This window comes from Lynx rufus, unplaced genomic scaffold (genome assembly GCF_022079265.1).
Source record: "Lynx rufus isolate CCGP_SWC_20201006 ecotype Redwood Valley unplaced genomic scaffold, mLynRuf1.p SCAF_17, whole genome shotgun sequence".
In the NCBI taxonomy this organism is placed as follows: Eukaryota; Metazoa; Chordata; class Mammalia; order Carnivora; family Felidae; genus Lynx; species Lynx rufus.
This window is the reverse complement of record NW_025814831.1, coordinates 9281042-9297757: the sequence shown is the minus strand read 5'-3', so window position 1 is coordinate 9297757 and position 16716 is coordinate 9281042. Positions and strand designations below refer to the sequence as shown.

The window sequence follows — 16716 nt, the reverse complement described above, 5'->3', positions numbered from 1 at the left end:
AAGTATGTCTTTTATAGGAGAAACAGAGTGGCTAAAAAACTTGCCCAAGGTTGTAGAGTAAGCAACATGACTTGAACCTAGGTTTCTCTCTTTCGTATGTTCTGTCTTTATCTTTTATTGGAAAGTTTCGATAGAACCTTTATGATTTCTTGGCATTGAAGTCTCTTGTCAAATTTGGTATGGATACAGAGGCAAAGCAGAGCAGCCGTTTTGTGTTCAGACCAACCAGTTAAAACCTCCACGTTCACAGATCATCCTCAGCAGTGGCCTGTTGTCTCATAGGTATTTTGATCACCTGGTCAGGCAGGTAACTGTAGAATTGAGTGTAATTTACTTCCTGTACAAATCTTTGGTGGAGAGTGAAATTGGTAGCATTTTTGTGTAGGAAAGATGCTCATTAGAAGATTTGTTTCACAACGCAACTGACTACGTGAACAAGTGGCATTACTTTCTCTTCCTCTCCCTTCTGCCAAATCTCATCTTCCCCGTTTGATCAGTAACTAGAGAGCACACGCACATATGCACATACACGTAAATGGTGTGTGGGTTTTTGTCAACAGTGCAATCCTTTCCATTAAAATGTTTCTGTAGAGGGTGCCTTGGGTGCCACAGTCTGTTAAGCATCCGACTGTTGAGTTTGGCTCAGGTCATGGTCTCATGGTTTGTGAGCTCAAGCCCTGCATCAGGCTCTGTGCTAATAGCTAATAGATTTTTCTGTCTGTCTTGCTCTGTCCCTGTCCTGCTTGACCGTGTTCTCTCAAAATAAATAAATAATACCTTTTTAAAAAAGAAGGAAAGGAAAAACAATTTAATAAAATGTTCCTGTAGGTAAATGAGCACCAAGGTTAAAAAGTATTCTGGAAAAAAAAAGAAGCTGAAGAAACTCCATTTGATATTGCAATACTATTGATTGTAGAAAGAGAAACCTAAGTTGTTTAGAAATCAGTTTTCATCCCATATAACCATTCATAGTTTAAGTTTTATTTTGGCTTTCCTATATTAAATAACCTTTTTGAGTGCTTTGATTTTTGAGAAGCAAGACTAGCATTAGGATTTACATGTGGATATTAGGTTTCACTTTTACAAAATTTATTTTCACAGGAAAATTTATACTAGTGGATGTATCATGGTAAAATTCTAAGTTGGCGGTCAGAGCACCAGAAGTTCTTGCTTTGAGAGAAGCTCATTTATTTACAAATGTTTAGAAGTGGCGCTACACTGTACTTAGTTGATAATTTTTTTGAAATTACACGATTTTATATTCATTTCAGAATAATTAAAAATTGATTTAAAAATTGCTCATAAACCCAATAACCAGAGATCCTCGTTGCTAGTATTGTTTATCATCTAGATTGTTTTCCTAATACAGATGTCTATGTATTTGTGTATATTCATAGTCCTCTGATCTAAGGTCCATCTGTGGCCACACGAGAGTGCTTTTTAGTGCGCAGCGTGTCTTAAGGACAGTGTGTACGTTTAGTTTTGCACCGTTTCTCCTGTTTTCTCCCGTGGAGGAACTGTCTTGTGGTCCGAGGCCTCTTGGAGGCCAGCAAGTTCACATCTCCCAAATGTTTGCCTTGTAAGTCAGCATGACACTTCTGGTTTTTCCGGACCTCATTCCTTTGTACTTTCTAATAGAAATCATTTATCAGAGTAAAAGATGTTGGTGTTTCAGAGATCTGGCTAAAATAAAGATACATTTGAAATATATTTCAGATATTTAATTTATCTAATATTTAATTTAAAATAAAATTAAAAATGTTTAATTTTACTAATTGCAGCATTCAACGGAAGGTGTCAGATTGACACCTCTCAATGACAGCAGCCTCGACTTGTCTATGGACAGTGACAACAGCATGTCTGTGCCTTCACCTACTAGTGCTATGAAGACCAGTCCATTGAACAGTTCTGGCAGCTCTCAGGGGTAAGGCGTGGAGTGGCTGTTGACTAAACACATTTGATGGATTCTCTCGTTAAAGTCATCTGTTTATTTTTCCCCATCTTCTGACTTTTTTAAAAACAGCAATTAAACTTACTTTGGGGGGGAAGTAATTATTTTTGTCCTGTTGTGTCGTACTTGTATTCCGTTTTTGGAACAGGTATGTCTTCATTCAGATACGAATGAATGTTAGCGCCGTAATCCCTCAAGTTTCCGACACAGACAGTTCCTGACTTTCGTGGTTCGCCATTTTTTGACTTTATAATGATGCAAAAGCAGGACAAAATCAGGAAAAACCATGCTTCGCGTTTTGAATTTTGACCCTTTCTGGGACTAGCAACATACTGTGTACGATAGTCCCCGATGCCTGGCACCAGCAGAGAGCCCCTAGTCACAGGGTCAATGGCCGGTACCCAGACAGCCATTCTGCACCCATGCAACCATTCTGTTTTCCCTTTGGTACAGTATTCAGTAAATTACAAGAGATATTCAGCACTTTATTATAAAGTAGGCTTTGTGTTAGGTGGTTTTGTCCAATTACAGGCTAACGTAAGTGTCCCGAGCATGTTTAAGGTAGGCTAGGCTAAGCTATGACGTTTGGTAGTTGGTTATGTGTTATTAAATAGATTTTCGACTTAAGATATTTTCAACTTATGATGGCTTTAGTGGGATGTAATCCCAACTTAATCCAGAAGGAGCTGTATTGAGATATCTGCCAACCTTCAGTGAACTGTGTGGTGTGCTAAGGAGAACGGACAAGAGAGAGAAAACCACCTTTCTGTCCTGGAGCTGCTTCTATATGTGCAGCAGGAGAACATATCTATGAAAATATTAGGGGTCTCCTGAAGGAGGTGAAGATCTCTGTGGGCTGGTTTTAGTTACAGGAAACTTTTTTTTTATATATAAGTGGGAGAGGGGCAGAGAGAGAGAGAGAAAATCTCAAGCAGGCTGTGCTCTGTGAGCACAGAGCCCAGCACAGGACTTGATCCCACTAACTAACTGTGAGATCGTGACCTGAGCTGAAATCAAGAGTCTGGTGCTCAACCAACTGAGCCACCCATGCACCCCTAAATATTTTTCTTACGAAAGAAAGACATGGCTATGGTGGCAAAAATTAGAACACAAAAAGCCATATTTATTTTTACTTCTGTAAATTCTTACGGTATATCCTTGCAGAGTCTTTTTTTGTTTGTTTTAATGGAAATAACTAGGGTATCTTCGAAGTGAGCTGTTTATGGTAGACTTCTCAGGTGCTGCTAATATTTTTAGTTGTGCTGATCATTTTGTTAATTAATGAGTTGATACTTAAAACTTGAGCAGTTTTGTGAGTGCGTGTTATATTTCATATTTCGTATTTTAAGAAGCAGTTTTAAATACCGGATTGCTAGTTAAAATATAACCAATGGCAGAGGTGGAGGTTAGGATGATTCTTTGGACAAATATGCAGTAGGGGAGATGTAGATGTACAGTCAGATAGGGTCACTTTTCTTCTCTTGGCCTTTGAATGCGTGCTGTGTTTTTAGGCTAATTGTGCACAGTCTGAAGACTTCAGGCACGAACATGGATTCTAAATCTTGTAGTTTTTTAAAAATTTTTTTTTTAATGTTTTTATTTATTTTTGAGACAGAGAGAGGCAGAGCATGAGCAGGGGAGGGGCAGAGAGAGAGGGAGACACAGAATCCGAAGCAGGCTCCAGGCTCTGCGCTGTCAGCACAGAGCCCGACGCGGGGCTTGAACTCACGGACTGTGAGATCATGACCTGAGCCGAAGCCGGACGCTTAACCGACTGAGCCACCCAGGCACCCCTAAATCTTGTAGTTTTAAAAGCACTTCCCCATTTGTAGAGTCTTAATTTCCAGGGATTTTTTTTTCTTTTTTTTAAGTTTGAGTGTTCTTCCCCCGCCCCCCCCCCCCCCCCCCCCGCCACAAAGAAGCAGACATTTTAATAAGAGGTTTGGGGTTTGTATAGAAGCTTTTGTACTTTGAGTTTGTGCACATGTATGTAAATAGGCATACATACTAAGTAACTTCAGAAGTTTTAATATTAGTTTCTTACATAATAGTAATCTTCTGTAAGTAACCTCTGGATTTTAAGTTATAATTGTATATTTGCTTAGCAAACTTGGAGTATTTATTATACGCTAGCCATTTTGCTAGCTATTTCTGGGTTTCTCCTGCATCTGTGGTGCTTCTCTGGCCAGCTGTCCCTTTCTGTTTAAGACACTAGATGTGTGTGCCCTCTCCACAGTCCTGTGTCCTTGTCGTCTTCCTCGGTGGGGGGGAGGGGGGGGGACGGGGAACCCCTGTGCTTGTTGATGTCTGGGCTTCCCTGTACCGGTGAACTCTCCAGAGCTTTAGTGAGCTGACTGCTCTGGTTGCACCTGAATGTCATGCACTGAAACACAAAGTCCTTTTGTGTTGCCGCCTTGTCCTGGCGTCATTGTTCCACGGTTGGCAGAGAGAGTGACAGTCTTTACAGAGGACTTTGTGCTTTGGTTTTTCTTCGGCGGGGGGGGGGGAGTAATTAAAATGAGATTATTATTTTTTTTTTTTTTAATTTTTTTTTTTTCAACGTTTATTTATTTTTGGGACAGAGAGAGACAGAGCATGAACGGGGGAGGGGCAGAGAGAGAGGGAGACACAGAATGGGAAACAGGCTCCAGGCTCTGAGCCATCAGCCCAGAGCCCGACGCGGGGCTCGAACTCCCGGACCGCGAGATGGTGACCTGGCTGAAGTCGGACGCTTAACCGACTGTGCCACCCAGGCGCCCCAAAATGAGATTATTTAACTACGATAGGATTGGTTTGAGACAGAAAAGTTGAAGAGATAGGAAAGTAAAGGATGAAGGGTTTGAGTTTGCTGAGATGACAGGAGGCAGTGGGATCCAGAACCTAGAAGAGGAGGGATGGCTTTGAAAGCCTTTGTTGTTTATCTGGGTCACTGGGTGGTCTTTTAGGGTGTTATGAACCCTTAGATTTTGTAGGCAGAAACTACAAAGTTTCTACCTTTGTAGAAAGGTAGAAATAAGAAATTTCTTATTTCTTATTTATAGCGTTTGACAGAGTTTTCTTATACCCCACATCAGTTAAGTTTGTTTCCCCAAATCAGATACGATCAGGTTTTTTGTTGTTGTTGTTGTTGTTGTTGTTGTTGTTGTTGTTGTTGTTTAAAACTACCCTGTCTAGGGGCACCTGGGTGGCTTAGTTGGTTAAGGGTCCGACTTTGGCTCAGGTCATGATCCCGCGGTTTGTTAAGTGTGAGCCCGTGTCAGGTTCTGTACTGGCAGCTTGGGGCCTGGAGCCTGCTTTGGATTCTGTGTCTCCTCTCTCTGCCCCTCCCCCACTCTCACTCTCACGCACGCTCTCTCTCTGTCTCTCTCAAAAATAAACATTAAAAAAAGAACTGTCCTATCTAATATGCTAGTCACTAGCCACAAGTAGAGATTTAAATTTATTAAAATCATATAAAATTATTCCTTGTTTTGCCAGCCATGTTTCAAGTGCAGAGTAGCTACATGTGAACAGTGATTACCGTAATGGACAGCACAGCTCTAAGAGTTCTGTGGGACAGCACTGCTCTAGAATGTCTGTGTGCTTTTGGTTGTTGGCTACATTTTATCAAAGTCAGTTACTGATGTATATGTAGAAGTAAAACTAAAGAATCATTTCCTTTAGAAAATAACTTCGCATATTAAATTTTGTTATGGAATTTTATTTTATATTTCACTGTTTTGTTTCTCTTCTTTCTTTCTTTCTTTCTTTTCTTTCTTTTCTTTCTTTTAGCAGAAACAGTCCTGCTCCAGCTGTAACAGCAGCATCTGTGACCAACATACAGGCTACTGAAGTTTCTGTGCCACAAGTAAATTCCAGTGAAAGCTCAGGGGGTAAGGTGATGGGGTTGACAGGCTTGAGAATATTTACACTGTATTTGGTTTTATCCTCCGTTTTGCAAGATGGCTTTATTTGTTGATTAAGTTGCCTGAATTCAGTTGTTTGACACTGTCGTATAATAGTGAAATAAAATTCAGAGACCTAAATAAAGCTTTACTTGTACCTTGCTGTTAATATGACTTATTATAATTTTTGTGTGTTCATGTACTTGACCTTCTTAGGTACATCGAGTGAAAGCATTCCTCAAACTGCCACACAGCCAGCCATTTCACCACCACCAAAGCCTACGGTCTCCAGAGTTGTTTCTTCAACACGTCTGGTAAACCCACCACCTAGACCTTCAGGAAATGCAGCAACAAAAATACCTAATCCTATAGTAGGAGTCAAGAGGACATCCTCACCTCATAAAGAAGAGAGCCCCAAGAAAACCAAAACAGAAGAGGTATCTATATATTAGTTAGCCATGGGAATACCAGCCTGCGTATTTTAAAACCCAGTGGAAGAAAATCTTTGTGAGCCAAAATTGAGAAGCAGCAAGGAAGAATGCTTTAGAAAATCTTTACATAGCACTTTAGGGCCATAGTCTCTCTTCACCCTTCCTACTCCTCCCAGTGACAACCTCTTCCATAAAGCTGTGCCTCTCATTTACAAGTAGCTTGTCTCGTCCATAATACAGTGTAGCATGGGCTTCCACGTCAGTCATCCTAATTTATTATTCTCTTGTAACTCTATCTTTTATGTGCGCTAATCCTTCGATAGCGCCTTTGGACACAGTTCTGTGATTGAAATGGGTTTTGGAGGTTCTTACACTGTACTCGGGATTATAGGGTTACTAAATTTGAGAGGTTTTCAGGGAATTCTTAGTGAATGAGTAACCAAAAGTTGCCAAGTCCGATTAACTTTGAGACCTTGGATGACTACTTCCTCTAACCTTCAGGAAATTTTCTAGCAGTACTCTCATTTTTTTATAAGTGGCCAGTTTACCTTGTCAGGGTCTCCGTTTAGGAAAACCATTGAAGTGCACATTGTTTTGGTGTGGGTCTGAAAATATGAAATAGAAGTAAGTAGCCTTGTTACACAATTTTGTTGCTCCCTGGAGTCACTCTCTTGTTGTTTTGCTATTAGCGAGACAAGTCATCAATGCCCCCAGAGGTGACACTCCAGAAACTCCCAATTTCATTGTGACTTTTGGCTGATAAGTTGTTACTTAGGAGTTCACTCATTTCACCAAAGTTTCTTTAGAAGGAGGAGTGTGGGGGGGGGGGGGGGGAAATCTGGATTTTCTCATGGGAATGTTTTAATCTGTACTAGTGAAAAATGATTGTCTCTAATTTGTAAGTGTTCTGTTCCCCAGCTTACTCTGAAACCTTTTGTTTTAGGTTTTTGTTTTTGTTTTCTTTTTGAAATAGTCATTATTAAGTAAATATGAATAATGTGATGAATTTTGTCACCCTAATGATGCTAAACGAAGAGTGAATATATTATATCCTATCTTACAACACGCATTCCGAAAACCCATCTGCATACTTACTTCTTAAGGCAGTGATTTTCGGTGTTGGTTGTACATCAGAATTTTTCAGCGTTTTTCCCCCCCCCTCCTGGTATAGATTTTATGGAGGCCTCCAGATACCCTGAATCAGAGATTCCGGGGGTTAGGCCCTGGAATCTTTTCAGGAAAGCCCGAGTGCTCCAGGACTGTCGTGCAGCAACCTGAAAATGTGCCAGTTCTGGTCGCTCCACATTCTGTCTGTTGGTGCTTGTTTGCAGTTGGCAGAGCATTTCAGAATTCATGTTTCCTTTTATCTTAGTAAAGTATATTAAGCATAACTCTAGATGCCTGCTCATTCTGTGCCCTTACTGTTAATGGTTTAATTCTTTTAATGGCTCCCTGAGAGCTCTGACTCCCTGTGTCTTGGCACAGTGTTTGTACTTCGGTTTGCACTTACCTTGGTAGAGAACACTCATGTTTCCTGTCTAGTTAGAGAGGCAGTAGGAATATAGAATTATCGCACTTGGTATGGAAAGTTCTAAATACATACCCAAGAGAATCATTTCATGTACCCATCATGTGGCTTCAGGTATAAGGGACTCTGCCAGTTCCTATACCCTTAATTCTTCATCCTTTTCCATTTCCCTTTGTACTTGGGTTATTTAGATTCAAAATCCAGACATCCTGTCATTTCAGTAGTATTTTTAAAATCCTCTAAAAGGTAAGGATTACAAAAAACAGCTTAAATAAAATAAACCTAACCCGCTTAGAAAAATGAAATTCATTAATACCGTATATCTAGTCAGTGCTCACATGCCCCTGATTGCATCATCATTGATTTTTTTTTTTTTTTCTCTTTAAAAGTCTTTATTTGTTCCAGTCTGGAACTAAGTAAGATCTCTGTGTAGCTATTGAATGATGTCCCTTAAGTATTCTTTAAAATACAGATTTCCCTCCCTTTTTTCCTTGCAGTTTTTGGTTTTTGTTTTTGTTTTGTTTTCTTAGGTTTTCTCACAGTCTAGGTTTTGCTTATGGAAACTCCATGGAGTCGACTAACAAAAACAATTTTACAATATAAAAGAGATCTTAGGTTATCTCCTAGACTGATCTCATTTCCTGGAAGAGGAACTTGAATTTCAGTGGCTTTTCCGTTTATAAAGCTAATTAAAGTCAGAGTTGGGATTAGAACCCAGGGCTAAGTCTCATGGTGCTAAAGCAGAGGATTGTTATGAATATACTAATTTTGAAGCTCTCCTAAACCAGGTGTTTTATTCTCTGTTAGTGAGTACTTGATATTAGAAATTTTAGCAAACCAGAAAGAAACCACAGGTCTTAATAGTATACTAACATGCATTGAGACGGGAGGGTTTCAGGAATTGTCAGGGAGTTTACGTCTGCTTAATTTGCATCATATGCAAAGGCTTTATAAATACATATAAATGGTAAGAATGGAATGTAAGATAAAAATAGAAAAATGTTTGACCCAGATTATATGGTTCAGTGATGCTATATATGTATTTTTAAACTTACGGAAAATTTCAAACATGAACAAAATTACAATGAACAGCCCTGTTTATATCACTTAGCTTCAGCAGTTGAGCACCTCATGGCCAGCCCTCTTCATCCACACATCTGATTCCTTTCCCATTGTTATGAGGCAAATCCCAGGCATATCATTTCAGCCAGAAATATTTCTGTGTATAGTAAAGGTCAAGACTTCTAAAAACACAACTACAGTATATTATTACCACATGTGTGCGTGTATTTGTATGTGTACACACACACACACCAGTATAGTTACATACACCAGTATAGTTGCCAATATTAGCAATAATTCTGAAGTGTTAACATATCCAGTCAGTGTTGAAATTTGCCCAGTTGTGACACATTACTGTTCTTTAAGTTTGTAATGTTTGCAGGATGCAGATAAGGTCCTTATTGGAATTGGTTTATATTGTTGTTAAATCTCTCCCACTCATAGAAACTCCGTGGTTTCTATGTCTTGTTTTAAAGCCACATTTAAAATTAAAAGTTCGGCCAGTAAATACAGCAGAGAAGTTAGTGTTAAAAAATAGTTTTTCTTAAGAAAGTGACATTAATTGCAAGTGACTGCAGGAACGGGAAAGTACAGTAACTTTTGACTCCTCCTTTCCCTCCTTTACCAAAAACGAGTTGGTTTTGAATAGAATTATAATAAATTAAAAAATTAAGACCAGAAGAGAGCACTCTTCTTCAGGATGTTAATAAGTTTTACTAAGCCAGGGGGATTGTGTGGTTAATTAAGTTTGGGAAAGCTAAAGAGGTATTCCTTCTTGAACTTCTCAGAATCTTTTATGTGCCAATATATGCGTGAATCTCCTAAAAAGGGGGCGGAGGTGATGTGATAGTGTTCAAGTTTGTAAATTATTTGATCAAAGAACTCTTTTTTTTCTCTTCCTTACAAAAAATATTTTCTGAAACTCGTGGTTTTGGGGAATGTACTTAGGTGGTATTGATCAACAGTAACAGTTTTCTTCATATTCTTTTTAAGTTTGGAAGATACTGAAGCCAAATTAAATATGTTACATTAAAATTTTTTTTCAAGTGAGCGAGTAATCTATTTTAAGGCCATAATTGATCTTACAGGTTAAATTATTTTATAATTTATTTTATAATTTATAATTTATTTGAATTTTAAAAAATTAAATTTTTTTTATCAATTAAAGCATTGATTGGCAAGTAATCTAAATTTTTCATTTTAGAGAATAAAGCTTTTTTTTTCAAAAACAGGATGAAACAAGCGAAGATGCTAACTGTCTTGCTTTGAGTGGACATGATAAAACAGAAACAAAGGTATATTAATTTAGCCTTGGAATACATACACGATTAAGAGTACAGAAGATGTGCTAAAAATGTCTCTAGAATATTGTACTGTCTTTTGTTCTGTAGGCTTTAGGTTGTTTGCAGTATTGTTTTTAGAGAAGTGTTTGTCCCTTTTGAATGTTAATTTATAGTGCTGAAATTGAATTTCTCAAATGTGTGAGCTCCTTACTGAAGGCACAGTAATCTGGGTGGACCCTGAGTGGAACAGCAGGACGAGTGAGACATGTTCGGTACCTTTAAAAGAACTTATAATCAAGCAGAGAAGATAGGAGGTAGATGCAACTAATCTCATTACCAGAGAAGATCAAAGTAATGGAGGCTGCAGGCATGGGGAGGGCAGGAGGGCAGGAACGGTGGGCAAGAGGCTTCGTAGAAGGACCATGTATGAAGTGTTTGAGGTGGTTCTTGAAGGGTATATAGGATTGGGGGCATGACGAGAAGTGAGAAGGTCATTTCACGATTGGGGTGTGTGTGTTTAGAGAATGTCTTTGGCAGAACGTTTTAGCCTGAGCCTTCTGGGGTGCATGGGGCTTGAGGCGAGGTAGATGAGGTGAGAGAGAGTGGTTTAGCCAAGCCACATGAGACTTCGAACGTCTTTTTTTTTTTTGAAATTGGAATGTACTGAAGGCTTTTAACTTTTTCCTTGTATTGTAGAAAATTTGGAAATACTTTCCCCAAATTATTCCCATAATTGATATTTTAGCATGTGTTCTTTTGATGTCTTTATAGAATTTATTTGGGCATATGTGCCAGTGCCTTCTACCTTCCAACCTTTACTCTGTAAACCAGGAAAAACTGTTCCTGTGATTACATAATTCACAAAATATTAACGGCTGTTTAGAATGCTGTCTCAAAGCCATTAGTATATTTTATTCAGCCAGTTCCCTATTTTTAGCGATTGTTTCTGTTAAAAAAAAAAAGTTGCTCTTTTCTATTGTCATATTGACTGTAGCTAAATACCTGGCATCCATTTATGTTTATTAGAATAAATTAACGAAAGGAATTACTGAGGCAGATCATACACTTAGTTTTAAGACTTACAACATTTTGCCAGTTTGTCCTTCAGAAAGCCTGCACTTCTTCCATTTCTGTTACCTACACCCTGTTTACCCCTTTCTGTTTCGTAAGAGAAAATTGCCATTTCATTGTTTTTTTGTATATGTTGTTTTGTAGAAATTCAAATATTTATGTTTATTTTCATCTTTGTGCGTATATATGTATTATTTTGCTTTGTGCACACCTTTAAAAAAGTTCAGAGGAATGACATGGTTCGCCCTGTTTTTTCTGATAATAGAGTAGATCAGTGCATTGATTATTGAAGAGGGGAGGAGAAAACAAAAAAAAAAAAACAAAAAGAGAGAGAGAAATGTTTTAGGGACTTTTTTTTACTTTTAATTAAAGGTGTGGGAGCAGTTTTTGTCCTTTTGGGTAATTTTAATAATAGTAACTGGGTTTTTTTCACATAGCTAAGAGCTTGGGTTTGTATTATGTTAATTACTGTCTGGGCAACATTTCGTAATGTGCCTGTGTGCATCTTTAGTGATTATTTTCTTCAGATGTCCAAGTTGGAGGTAGTTGGAAAGTCATGAGAGATTCTGACCATGCCTATAGAATTTAAGTAGGTAGGCAAGTAGAAATTTATGTGTATCTGAAATGATGAAAGAGCCTACGGCGAGGCTCACTAGATGAGTTTGTAATGTAGTCCCATCTTTCTCTTGACCCTCTTGTCTTCCAATTTGTCTTCTTTATTAGCCACCAAACCCAGTTATGTTCTTTTATTCTTTTTTAAGTCTCTTTCCTCCCCCGTCCTCTTTGTCTCACAGGAACAACTTGATACAGAGACAAGTACAACTCAATCAGAAACTATTCAGACAGCGGCTTCTCTGTTGGCCTCTCAGGTACTAAGTGCAAAAAGCAAGGAGAGTTTTATAAATGTTGTTAAGATTAGTGGGGTATAATGAACTAAAATGAGCATATGCCAAAGACCCTTAAGATGATCTTTGTGACAGTAACTACTTGTATCGTAGTATAAAGCTAGAGCACTGGATTTAATGGGACCGTTCTTTGCACTGTCCAGATGCCGACTCCTCCCTGTGTATATTATTTGATACTGCAAATCATTTAAATCCTCAGTAGTCACAGGATGCAGTATTCTTACAGAGGTTTTCTTTATAGGTCAGAGTGAATTTTAAATTACGGTAGAACCGAAAACCATTCTTTGTGGATCTTTTTGTGAGGTTGATAAGTTTTTTTTTTTAATTTTTTTTATTTTTAAAATGTGTTTCTGTCTCACATTTTACTTCTGATTTTCAATTATTAATTTAATGTAACCCATAATTCTTTAAAATTATTTTTTCATTTGTCCTAGAAATTCTCTCCGTGGCAGTCCCTTGCATACAGTAGGCACCTGGAATCTTTTTTTAAATAGTGATTTGGGAACCTTCATTTTGTTTGTGAAACAGTTGTTCAGATTGATTCTACTTCAACGTCTAGGTCACACTCTGACACGAAGTAAATATTTTCTTTACGTGCACATTGAGCTGGTGACCCTCGGGAGGTCGGTGTTGCTCACAGCAAAGCTGCTGAGCTGAGGCAGTGGTATTTCGCTGCTTTGTGAGGTTCGGGGTTATTTTAACGTGATAATGTTAAAATGTGTTTTTGCTGACCATTAGCCCTCATAGCCTCTAAAGAGAGAACCGTCGTGTTCACTTTCTGGAATGTCTTTTATTTCCATAACTTTTATCTAATAAAAAGTCGGGGTGGAGGAAGTAACTAAAACAGCATTAGGAAATGTGCTTGGTACTGATCCGTGGACAAAGCTGTTCAGCAGTCGTGAACTCCTGGGATGCGATTTGCATGTCTTTTGGCCTCTGCTGCACTACTCTGGAGAACGGTTCTCTTAGTTGTGCCTTACCAATAAGTTCATCCCTATCGTGGTCAGTACTCGTGGGTGTTTGCCTTTTTGGGTATATTTAGGAGGGAGTAAAACTTACATTCTAATGTAAACATTCCTAGAGCCATTGAGAGAGAAAACACCCAGTTATAAAAAGAGTGATTGCGTAGATGACAAGGAAGTACATCCCTTTATTTGGTAATAGAAGCGGTGTCTGTCTTTCTGGGGAGAGGATTATAATGTCGTAGCTGTGTGTAACAAAGAGTCCTTACTGCTTTGAGATAAACTTGAAATACAAAATGTTAGGATCTCTGGGATCTGCTTCCAAGTAAGCTGGGGGTGAAGGTGGGTGGTTGGCTCTGGTTGGGCCGCCGGCGAAGGTAACGGCCAAGTGGGGGGATTCATGAGCTAACGTGCTCTGCTTGTGTGGATGCCTGGAATTTCCCATAATAAAACAAACATTTATCTCTGTTTTTGAATGTTAACAGAGGCTTGTGATTTAATCCTTTTTTGACATGAAACTTTGCTAAAATTTAGAGTAATTAAATTCTGGCTCAGCTGTATCGATTTTTACGATTTTTACGGTCAGAAAATGATAAATTGACCGGTAACTGCTGCTCCTGTGTAGAAGGTGAATTTTAAGTGTTCTCCCACATGGGGGTGCTCCAATACCAGTTAATGCTACAGCTCTTAGTGCTGTTGCGGGTAAATATAGTTCAACGTGAATTTAATGACGATATGACAGGTCATTCTTAGAGCAGCGTGTTTATAAATCTGTGTTTTAAATTACTTAGGAGTTTTCTGTGTATTGCTAAAATATGCCTCCTTTATTATTTGAAAATTTCTACAAGTGTGGAACAAATCATTTCACAGTAATAGTCGTGTTTATTTGCACCTCATTTTTGTTTTTCTTAAAATTTTTAATACGTCTATGGTAAGGTCCCATCCATTTCTTAGAAAGTAAAGCAGTGGAAAGTAAATCTCGTTTTTAAGTTACAGTGCTTTGAACAATGTTGTGTTCTTTGCTTTCGTTCTCAGAAAACATCCAGTACAGACCTTTCTGATATCCCTGCTCTCCCTGCAAATCCTATTCCTGTTATCAAGAATTCAATAAAACTGAGATTGAATCGGTAAAAACAACCTCAGGGGTCCATAAACAATATCTGCCAACTCAACCTGTTGTCTTCAAATGCTAAAAAAGGAGAATGGAGGGTACAAGACTAGACATGACTGAAAATGGATTTAGGTTTTTTTTGTGACCTCCCTTACTGGGCTAATCAGCACTTGATCGGAAGTCCAGGTTAGTATGTGAAGCCAGGAGTACTATTATTATTGTGTTAGCAACAGTTACATTAACGATTTCAAAAAATTACTGCCTTTAAAAAAAAGAAAAAAAAAACACCTCAAGCTATATTTGTATCCATAATTGACATCTGGATTGGGTTTATGTTTGATGCATTGTTTGGAAAATTTGCAATACAAACTGGCATAAGAATTCCTTGTTCGATGATGCACTTTTATGTAATTTTTTTATTAGAAAGGAGAACTAATTTTAGATTTTCGGCTTGATGGATTTTCATTTTTTTCCTGAAAACTTTCCTTTACCATTAGTCTGCAAACTGGATACTGTCGTGCAGCGGTGTCCTTTTCTACTTGAGGGAAAGGGTAAGAGTACGTCTCGTTCAGTCCCTGTGCGGGAGCTCGAACCCTTACAAATGAAATGTCAATCCTAGGGTATACATTTGACATGGAGCGAATAATTAGGAAATAGTTGGTTTTGATGGGGTCATGATTAAGAAATGATATATTGGTTTTATTTATAGAATTGTTCAGAGTGCATACAAATCAGCAATCAGCCAGCGACTGTGTTTCTTTGAGCTTGTTAAAGCTCCACGTTTCTTTTGCCTTCGACCTGTTTGTCTTTGAAACAAAGCTTTTGGCTCCCCGCCCCTTTTCTTTTCCCTTTCTGCTTGTACGCAGCAAGGTAGAACTTGATTTCATAAAAAACAAAATGCCAGTATTTTCTTAAGCCATGATGTGAAACCAATGATCCTGTGGCCACATGGCACAGAACACTAAATTTTGGTCCCGTGGCTGAGACTTGAGGGTGACTAGAAGTCATGCCTGTGGACTGTGACGACCTGTCTCGGAAGGCCATTTGATCTCTGAGTATGCGGAATTTTGTACACTCCACGGAACTCTTCTCTGTAGTGAAGTTGATTTTCAATTTTAGACATGTGGGCAAAAAGGCATTTTCTCCAAGAATTTTAAACTAATTTTTATTTTTAAATGGTTGACCGAAATTTGTCAGTAAATTTTACATGTAGAAACATTTTAAACATCATTTCTAGCAAGCACTTGGCATCTAGTCAGCCCTCTACTCCTTTTTCATTTTGTCTCATCCGATCAGTAGATTAGGAACTCCTTTCTTTAAAGAAAATAAATCCTCATAATTAAGCAGCAGAATATCCGTCTTCACGAAGTATGAGGGATGCCAGATGTTGATAAACTTAGTTACACTTTTCTTAATCTGGACAAAGCAAACCTAACAGATTTTTCTGATGAGCATGTTTTATGAATCTTCCATTGTGCTCCATTCTATCACATGTGCATTTTTCATGTTAAACTGCAGTTACTTAAACTCTTCCCCTATCCTTCTAAATTAATTTTCCAAAGTTGGAGTGTAGTCTTTCCCCTTAGGCTATGCATTAATGGAGGCTTTCTTTTCACCGTACCTTATAACGTCTAGTAGACCGTGTTTCCGCTTCCCACATCTTCGCTCCGCACAGTCACCTTGCCCTTCCTCCCGCCACCTAAGGAAAAAAAAAAAAAAAAGATGGTCATGCTAACAGGTGAAGTGTACAAGGTGTCTGTGTGTTTTGTGTAGCTTCAGAGTTAGACTGAAATTGCCAGGCACAGATTTAGTCTTGTCATTTTGTTTACACATCGGGGGAAAACAATTCAGTTTATTAAACGTTTCATGTAACTGCACCCAAGTTTTGCCAAGCTGGAAACTTGGACCTTTTCTGTGTAGTGACTTTTTAATTCTAGTTTTCATAACCTGGAGATCAGACTGTTGCTTTCGCATGATGTATGTAGTGTCTCATGACTGGAGTTTGCTTTGTTTTATAGTATCTGTACTCCTTGTATTTTTCAAGAGCTATTTTGTAAACAGATGATGTATTTCTCCATTGAAAACACAATAAAAAAAAAAAACAGCACAATCCCACAGTTGGCTGGTTTCTTCGGACTGACTTGATTTCTTTTGTTTTTTCAGCGATACATTGGTTATACTTACAACTTTATGGGACGGCTGTCAGCGAAGATTGGCAAAGGAGTTTACTTAGGTTACCTTGACAAAGGATTTGCTTCTTGTTAACGTATGCTTAGCAGTGGCAGTCTAGTAATGATCGGTACCTTATATAATCAGTATTTTTCCTATACATGATCATTATAAGGAGGAAAATGTGAATATAGTTACTATTAATTCACTCTCAGCTGCCCCACTGGCTACAGTATTTGTGTACGTAGACACTATACCTCTTCTGCATATTTGTCTCAATCGTGTGGACCGTGTACTGCTGATGCGTTTCTTTTCCAAAGCTGTTGGTGTTCCATGCGATTGGTCCACTGTCTCTCGTG

At 38.4% G+C, this 16716-nt stretch overlaps 1 protein-coding gene across 8 annotated transcripts in view; it reads left to right on the top strand.

The window, feature by feature from the left end:
* PAPOLA (poly(A) polymerase alpha) overlaps nt 1–16298 on the top strand; it is a 61388-nt gene extending 45090 nt beyond the window's left edge. For 2 of the 8 annotated variants that reach the window (XM_047080136.1, XM_047080134.1), the window contains exons 17-22: nt 1782–1924; nt 5723–5823; nt 6052–6272; nt 10089–10151; nt 12005–12079; nt 14113–16298. In XM_047080136.1, the coding sequence (XP_046936092.1) occupies nt 1782–1924; nt 5723–5823; nt 6052–6272; nt 10089–10151; nt 12005–12079; nt 14113–14208 (699 nt within the window). In that variant the 3' untranslated portion in view covers nt 14209–16298. The remainder of the gene's footprint in view (nt 1–1781; nt 1925–5722; nt 5824–6051; nt 6273–10088; nt 10152–12004; nt 12080–14112) is intronic. The other 6 variants (XM_047080135.1, XM_047080138.1, XM_047080139.1 and 3 more) reach the window with 6 other exon arrangements.
* The last annotated feature ends 418 nt before the right edge of the window (nt 16299–16716 follow it).